This window comes from Halyomorpha halys, unplaced genomic scaffold, assembly GCF_000696795.3.
Source record: "Halyomorpha halys isolate HHAL.00 unplaced genomic scaffold, Hhal_1.1 Scaffold268.1, whole genome shotgun sequence".
Classification (NCBI taxonomy): domain Eukaryota; kingdom Metazoa; phylum Arthropoda; class Insecta; order Hemiptera; family Pentatomidae; genus Halyomorpha; species Halyomorpha halys.
The window spans coordinates 288,328-297,769 of record NW_027112076.1 but is presented as its reverse complement, the minus strand read 5'-3'; the positions used below and the strand labels follow the sequence as shown (position 1 = coordinate 297,769).

Genomic DNA, 9,442 nt, shown 5'->3' with positions numbered 1-9,442 from the left:
TTTATGTTGTTCTTTGCTGACCGCACCCCCGACAAACTTCTTCAAGCATTAATCTACGGTCAACTATCTACACCTCATTTAGACCAGTTCTTTTTCATTTTTTTACAATTTATTAGTGCTTTGGGCCAACACAGTTTAAACTACGGTTCCTTAAATGCCAATTAAAATTGAGTGATACAGACGTGTTCAGAAGTTACTCATTGGTAGCCCTCTAATTATATTTCTACACTAGGAAGTCTAGATGCCATCTACTTTTCACGCGCCTCGGAGGATTGTCAGGAATAGAGGAAGAAGGAAGGTTAGAAACTAGAGGGTTTTGGTAGTTAGGGAGTTTATAATGGAAGGATTGATATCCTGTTTGGTATAGATCGGTTACATATAGAGCATTAATATCTTTATGGATGATTTTATTTGTGACAAAGATAGGAGCATTGAGGAATTTGGATTATAAGGATTGGATACGAGAGGAATTTGAAGGTTTAGTAGAGCCCCTAAGCTCTACTCCGTATATCCAGATGGGTCTCATTATTATCATGTAGATCAATCTTTTGTAAGGAATTAGGAGTTAAGACCGTTTGTCTAGTAAGTCAGATCTGTTCAACAAGACAAGTTAAATATAAAACAATAAAAAATAAACTTTGAATGAGGTGTTTTGAAATCTATCATAAACCAACTAATTACTAACAAGGTACATATAAAACAGGGTTTTTACATTTTTTATTTCGCATGCCGAATTATTTTCGAACTAGACATTTTTTGTAAACAACTATATACCATATTTGTCGGAATATAGGTTGAGATTTGTTTCTGAAATCATCTTCGATAAAATGATGGTACAAGTGCTGGGGATAAAAAAAAAAAAAACCGTTATTTAACCCCAATTTTTTATTACTTTAATGAAAAGTATGTATAATTAACAGTCAAAATTGACGAGTCTGCCAAATATAGGAATACAAAATAGCGGTTTTTTAAAACGTTTAAAAAAATTAAATTTTTCATCTATAAAATTATCAACAACACTAAAAAACCCAACAGAACATCATTTAAAGTAGAGTAAATTTACTAAAATATGAGCCCTAATAGAGCTATTTTCGTTTCATAGTTCCCGAGATATAGCTTATCAAAACATAACATTTCATAAAAAATGTACTGAAAAATCAGTAGTTAATAATAATCTTTATTTATTCTGGGATTGATCCCTTTGGAATGTACAGGCGTCAAAATTAGAGTCAAACTAGCTATAATTTAAGTGCTAATAAACATCTGTACGTCAAAAGGTTTTTGAGATATTGATTTCTCGAATTTTATATCCCTGGCACTATTTGACTAGCTCTATTAGAGCTCATATTTTATAAAATATGCTCTACTTTAAATTATGTTGTCTTAGGTTTTTTGTGCTGTTGATAATTTTAAAGATACAGAGCTCTGAATGAATTTTTTTTTTTTTAACGTTTTGAATAAGCCGCCATTTTGTATTCCCCCTACTTTTACTTGGCAAACTTATCAATTTCGAATAGTAATTAAGCATAGTTGCCATTAAATTAATCCAAAATTGTGGTGAAATAACTACCTTTTTTTCATCCTGGCTCTTGTACTATGAGTGAAATTTCCACGATCGATACCAAATTTGTATCACATATAAATACCAACCTTGTAGGGTGAAACGTGAGATTTCTTTTCCGATGCCCTCACCATAGCCGATTCGAAGAGAGTCTTCCTGAACTCCGGATCTGTAATATCGTTGGAAGATGTGTTCGTTGACGATTCCTCTTCTACTTCTTCTTCGTCAAATGGACTTTCCATCAAAAAGCGCTTCTTGTTACCAGTTCTTCTTTTAGGGAGAGGAACTTTATGGAAGAATAAAATCTTATAAGATATTTTATACTACAATGGAATAACGATTATTTCTGTTTAAATAAAATAAATTGTATCCAATTTAAATGAGGAGAAGATGGTTGGGGGTGCGGTCAATGAAACACAAATAAGTATGACTAACTTATTTTAATGTGCCGACGTTTCGGCTAGAGTTTCTAGCCTTCTTCAGGGCTAAAAACAAAACAAGATAACAAGCACAGTAAGTACTTACTTAAGGAAATGATAATAATAAATAAATAATTTTATTTCATTTCCTTAAGTAAGTTATTGTACCCGCTTTTTCAATTACCTATGTCTACATTTTATTTCCCGCTTCTCTCATCACTTAATTTTATTAATTCTATTTTGTAAAACTATTCATTGTATGTGTAAAATTATTTTGTTTATACTTTCTTTTATATTTTTTATTTTTCTATACTTACTGTGGTTGTTATCTTGTTTTGTTTTTAGCCCTGAAGAAGGCTAGAAACTCTAGCCGAAACGTCGGCACATTAAAATAAGTTAGTCATACTTATTTGTGTTTCATTGACCGCACCCCCAACCATCTTCTCCTCATTTATCATCCACGGTCAACTATCTCTCATAATTATGTATCCAATTTAAGTCTCAAAACACTCTTTATTTCTTTAAAAGTCCAACGTTTCGGCCAATTCGGCCATCCCGAACGACAATCTTAAAATACAAATTTATAACCACATCAATAATTTAAAAACTTTAAATCCACTCCATACGCGCAAAATGGTTCTACAAATTTTCACTGGTGTAACATATCACCGTTGTTCCCTTCACGATAACAGTCAACACCCTCAGAATTAATTTGACAACAGACTCAAAAATATCACTACAATATATATGCATGTATATTTGTATGTATTTAAATATAATAATTACATTTATGAAGGGAAAACTTCATATCTGGACCGGGCTCCTCCCTAGGTATCTCCAGTTGCAGAACATTACACAGCCTCTGGAATTCATTCGAGTCATCGCAGATCTTCCTTATACGATTCGTATCCAAACTAACAAACTGTAAATAAAATAAACATAGTTCTCAATTAATGGTCAGATTCTACACTCAAGTTGAGTGTTTGCGGCTTTAGCGCACTTGCTCAGCCTCCACTGGCTCATTGCCAGTGATGCGGCGAGAGGGATGCGCTGGGATCACTTGAGCTCTGCTCTACCCCTCACACGTGGGGGATAGAGTGGGCTCAGGGATCCTCAGGTCGATTGTGTAAATATTCTATATATTATTTTACCAGTATGTTATTTTATTTATTTATTTTTCATACAGATAGTTTGATTATGTTCATCTTGTCTATTCTTTTGTTTTTATATATTTTAAGAGAGTTATTTTTTTTTTTTTAGTATGTATGAGATCATCCTTCACTATTACCTATTGCCCACAACTGTGTGGGAGATTGTAATATCTATCAATATCAAGTTCTCAATTAATGCGTGTAGTAAATAATTACAGTTTTGTTTATATATTATAGGATAATAAAGGTATTAAAACATCACATCATTTATGTGTTCATTAAGGAGAAATCATAAAAATAATTAGGAGGAATCTTCTCTTACCGTCCCAATATCGTATAACACTCAGGCTTACCTTAGCTTAAAAACATTTACTAATAAAGTATAAAGCAGTTTTTGAAGAAAAGAAAAATTACTTTTACAAAATTGTAAGATTGGCTATAGCTTGGAATCGAGAGGGAACCGTCACTCACGCCTTCAGTGGAAGATTTTCAAATCATATCTTTAAACAGAGCACTTCTAACGAGTATTGGTAGATGTACGACGATGTTAGTTGTCTCAAGAAGAGTTCATAACACCTAAAATAATTGGTGGCAATGGAATAGACAGAGGGGAGCAGGGAGGAGACTAGCCCCCCCCCCCCGCCCCTAGATTTTTGGGACCCAAGAAAAAAAAAGTAAGAAAATAGTGAACTTATTTGATAGATGATTTTGTTTCCCCAAAGATGCTATAATTAGGAAGGCGATGGCGAAGAGTGATGGTGCCGTCCAAAAAATCATCAGAGATAAGTACAAAACTGCCTTATTTTTTCATTGTGCGATCCATTGATAAACCTAGTTGTTAACGATTTAAATTCAGTCGTTTTATTTTCAATAATTTATTGTTATTATAGGTAATAACAATTTAAAAAGTATTAATTGAATTTTATGAAATAGAAATAAAATGACGGGAGTATTTCTTGGAATATACATTATTACAAGATCCGGGAAGAAAGAAAGGCAGTTATCTCACCCTAATTTTTGATTACTTTAATGAAAACTATGTATAATTAATAGTCAAAATTGATGAGTCTGCCAAGTATAGGTAGGGGGAATGAAAAATGGCGGCTGTTTCAAAACCTTTAAAAAACACTAATTTTTCATTCGGAGCTCTATATCTTAAAAACTACCAACAACACTAAAAAAAACTAAGAGCACATTATTTAAAGAAGATTAAATTTGCTGAAATATTAGCCCTAAAAGAGCTATTTACTTCCAATAGTTCTCGAGATATAGCTTTTTAAAAAGCAAAATTTCTTAAAAATCTACTGCAATATTAGTAGTTAGTTAATTTATTTTGAGAAATCTATATCTCGAGAACTATTGGACGTAAATAGCTCTTTTAGGGCTAATATTTCAGCAAATTTACTCTACTTTAAATGATGTCCTCTTAGATTTTCTAGTGTTGTAGGTAGTTTTATTGATAAGGAGTTCCGAGTGAAATAGTATTTTTTTTTTAACGTTTTGAAACAGCCGCCATTTTGTATTCCCCTCGACTGATACTTGACAAACTCATCAATTTTGAATAGTAACTCGGAACCACAGTGGCGCCGGTTCGAATCCGGGTGAGGGGTTAACTTTATTTCGTGACGCCTTCACACCATGATTAAAATAAATCGGTTACCTCTAGATAACTCCCTTCCCCCTCATCCCGAATGTCGGAAATTATCAGGAAGGGGATAATAATAATAAAAAAAAGTCAGTGTTGTTTGTTTTACTAAATCTTCAGTTTTTATCATCTATTTACCTAATTATACTGGTTCACCATCAACATCATACAAGCACTGTCTTACTTTCTCCCCATCGTGACATTACTTGCAGGACAGATATTCATCACGTATAATTGGCCCTTGAATTAATCCAGTTCTCGAAGGTGACAGTTTCCTGTTGTGGTAGCAATATCATAGATAACCTAACAATCATATATAACGGTGGACTGTATGACAGTGTTGATTTGTAGTGCACTTCAGCCTTGGTTGATGTATATGATGACGTTAAACCTGTAGGGAACTGATGTTGAATAGTTTTAGTTTAAAAAAATTATAACCTCTTTGTATTAAAATAGTTTGATAAGGTTGTAACCTCTCTAAATGTTATCAATATTGATAAGAGGGATGTAGTTTACTCATGAGTGTGTTAATGTAGTTTCCATATAATCCAGTATAGTGTCACTAAGTAATATAGTTCTATTCTGATAATTATTTTGCTGGCAACCGACCAACTTAATACTTGATCTACACGTTTTTCACTTTCGACAATGCTTGTTCAGTTATATAAGGTAAGTTAGTTGACAAGGAAGATGACTAGATAGGATGAGACTAACGGGTGACACCCGTTATATCTCGGAGGATGGTAACCTCGTCCTGCCGGGCACTATTCCGATAAACACGAGAGAGGAATGCAGACCTGGAGGGTGGGTAGCCTCCAGGAGTTACGCAAGAAGGTCCCTTCGTCCTGGCTGATACTATTCCGACAGAGGCGAAGGAGTTACGTACCTCTGGAGGATAGCTAGCAGCCGGAGCTTACGAAGCAATAACAGGTAGAGGAGAGAGATCATGTCAAGGGTGACCAAAAAAATAACCACCTTTTTAGATATCAGAATCAGCTAAAAACCAAAACTGTCTCAAGCAGAGGATGTGGATCTGTGTTCTGTGATTGGTTAAGGTTTTTTTTTTTCTTACTCTCCTGAATATTTAAAATAGGTGAATTATACATAAACATAGTGTGGTATGCTATACGTATGGATGGAAATAAGGGATCTAATAGTTAATCTAATTAATTGGTTAAGACCCTTATTTATAGGCCTAGTGCATACGTCTGTGACCGATAAGCGGTCTTATCTTATCTGCTTGAGGTAGTTTTCTGCGTTATTTTGGCATCGTTTATTTATTCTTTTATCGACATTGCTAAATAGTATGTATGTATGTATTAATAATATGTTTTTATAAAATACAATAATATATAAATTTGAGAGCTTGAGGTGCTGCGCTCTAGTGGATTGTAGTTGAACTCTTTGTACCTCTCACTACAGAAGCATCTAACATCAGCATATTACACGCTTCTATCTTCTTTCGACTTTTTTCGGTAATTACATTCGATTTACTCTTTTTCCATTATAAACAGGGAGAACATAAAGATAGACTTCATAAAAGGAATCGTTACTATCAACGAAGGTGGTTGTAATTGATAAACATTCGTAGAAATTGTACTACAGAACCTATAAAATCAACCTTTATTCTACAAACCTTATCATTCTATTCGATATATATACTGCCCACATAGTCGGGACTAAATTTGACGATGCTCAAATATCTGCATATGCTGATGACATAGCCATATACTCGGCAAACATGAATGCAGACAAGGCCATGGACCAGGCCGCCGCAGCGGCCCAACTCATCGCTAACAAACTACGAGACATAAACATTCACATCAATCCACAAAAAACAGACGCCATCACTTTCTCATGTAAGAAAACTCCCAACAGAGCACCTAAACTCAACTAACAGACAATACAAACCAAGAAACATCTCACTTACCTAGGCATTAAACTAGAAACACATCTATCTTTCACTGCACACATACAGAACAGAATACAAATCGTCAAATCAACATCATACCAACTCAAACACCTCATCTACTCACCAGGGCTGTCACTCAGACTCAAATTACTCATCTACAAAGTAATACTACGACCATCACTCCTACACGGCGCACCACTACTACATTTTCTCTACCCAACAGCCCTGAAATCACTACAACAATACCAAAACAGTACACTACAGAAGATATGTCGAGGGACATCTCTGGAAAGACGTAACATGACACACATTCATAACGAACTACAGTTAGAAACTGTACAACAACATATCACACGGAGACAGTCTCTCTGCTTCTTTCAATCCAGTATTCCAGTCTATCACTCCATCCCCCCTTCCTGCGAGGTGGCAGGATAGGAAAGGTTCCAAAAACCCTATTAACATCACCTCATAACTCCATCTTCTGATGCACCCCCACCCCCTCCCCTTCTTTTCGACTTCTGACTGTTTTTCTTATCATTTCACCATTATCTATAGTCTTTATTAGTTAATGTTTTTATTTTTATCTTATATGCGATAAAACACGAGGAGGCCCCACACCTCCAAACTTAAAATAGCACCCTTTCAGAATGGATATCTCATCTATACAAATAAACATAACAGGTAACCTTAAAATACCATAGATAGTAAAAGGTAAGATCCAACACAAATTACTTTTCTTTTTCACAGTAATGTACTTATTAATTCACTCTTATTTCTGTTTTAGAGGAATCGGAAAAAAAAAAAAACTGTTAATTTAATTACCTACACTTTTAATGTCTTTAAAAATATATATTAGTGCCACGTTAAATTAAAAAAATAAATTAATAAAGTTAATTAACAACATTTGAAACGATGGATTTACCATTTACCCATTAGATCGATAGAATTTTAAAATATATTCAATGTTAAACTAAAGTTAATAATTGAATCCAATGGTTAGGGAAATTTTTTAATTAATTTAAACACAAACATTTATCCGTTGACAGTTCTTAAACAAGGCTAACTGAATACAAATATGTAGATTTTTTTTTCCGAACCCTTTAAAACAGAAATAAAAAGTGAATTAGTAAGTGCATTACTGTGAAAAGGAAAAGTAATTCGTGTTGTGTCTTACCTTTGGTATTTTAAGGTTACCTGTTATGTTTAATGTTATATATGAGCTATCCATTCTAAAAAGGAGCTATTTTAAGTCCGGAGGTGAGGGGTTGTATCGCATATAAGATAAAAATAAAAACATTAATTAATAAAGACGATAGATAATGGTGAAATAATAAGAAAACAGAAGTCGAAAAGAAGTGTGAGGGATGGGGGCGGGGGTGCATCAGAAGATGGAGTTATGAGGTGATGTTAATAGGGTTTTTGGAACCTTTCCTGCCCTCCCACCTCGCAGGAAGGGGGGACGGAGTGATAGACTAGAATACTGGATTGAAGGAAGCAGGGAGACTGTCATAGAATTTAATGTGTCTAATGTCTACACAAATATGTAGATGCAGCACAAGGGGCCTCTTGTACCAGCCAAACCAAATAACCTATCCACACGCTTGCGCAACAATTTGGCAAACGTTTAGAGAGACTTTAATAAACAACATTTGTTAACGATGGACAAAAGACATGGTATAAATAATGATACACAAAAGAATTAATAAGGTACATACATGTTTTATTCGCCGTTCGACGGCATCGAGCTCTTCGATCCAATCCTTTGACACGCCAGACTTGGGTTTTTCCAACCCACAAATAGATATACGCCGGTTAGTGAAAACTGCTTTGGGAGGATCTTTAGGTTTCCTGTTCATTTCGATGCTTCACAACGTTTATCGAATAGACAGTCAACGTAACCGTGGCAACGTACTGTTGCCTTCTGTAGAAAAGACGTATAAATTTTTTAAAAAAATTGAAAAATTGTTTGTTCGTGGAAGATATTCCATAGTGCTTTGAAATTTATAAGTTCGAATTAAAAAAAAAGAAATTTAGGAAATTGCCGTATTTTATATTATGCAGATCGAACTCAAATATTAGTCAAGCCCCTCATTTAAATAGTTTTCATGGAAAAAAATTAGACTACTGATAAGACATATAAAAATATTATGATAAAGTTTTTGAAATTAGAACTTCATTTTGTTTCTGCTTTAACTTATCTAATCAGGTAAGTAAAACACTAGAAAACCTAAAGAGGACATGATTTAAAGTAGAGTAAATTTCTTAAAATATGAATCCTAATTTACGTTCAATAGTTTCCGAAATATAATTTTATTATAAAATAAAAAGCAACATTTCATGAAAAATCAGTAGTTTAATTAATTTGAATGGAGAAATCTATATCTCAGAAACCACAATTCGTCCATATGTCAGCCAGAATTCAAATTAAAGCTAGTTAAATGTACTATAAAGTTTATCTTAAGGTAGAAATAGCAGTTATTTTGATGTTTGACAAAATACATTCACAAAATGTTGATTTCTGGTTGTTTGAATAGGCTTTTTGGATTTATGAAAAACATATCTTCGGAAGTATTAGACATATAGATGTCTGCTACCACTTAAAACAAAGTTAATTTAACGTACTATAAAGTATTGGAGAAGTTTGTCGGGGGTGTGGTCAGCACAACAAGAACAACATAAATAAACAAAACCATATTTATTTATTTTATGCCGACGTTTCGACCTGAGTTTCAGGTCTTCATCAGGGCTATAGAA

The 9,442-nt window shown here is 33.8% G+C and overlaps 1 protein-coding gene across 1 annotated transcript in view; it reads right to left on the bottom strand.

Annotated features, from left to right (window-relative positions):
- Nucleotides 1–8,662, bottom strand: part of LOC106680557 (uncharacterized) — a gene marked incomplete in the record, with an annotated part of 17,098 nt that extends 8,436 nt beyond the window's left edge. Inside the window, 3 exon segments of the mRNA XM_067050045.1 lie at nt 1,647–1,847; nt 2,767–2,902; nt 8,404–8,662. Coding sequence (XP_066906146.1) covers nt 1,647–1,847; nt 2,767–2,902; nt 8,404–8,544 — 478 coding nt within the window.
- Nucleotides 8,663–9,442: the final 780 nt, after the last annotated feature.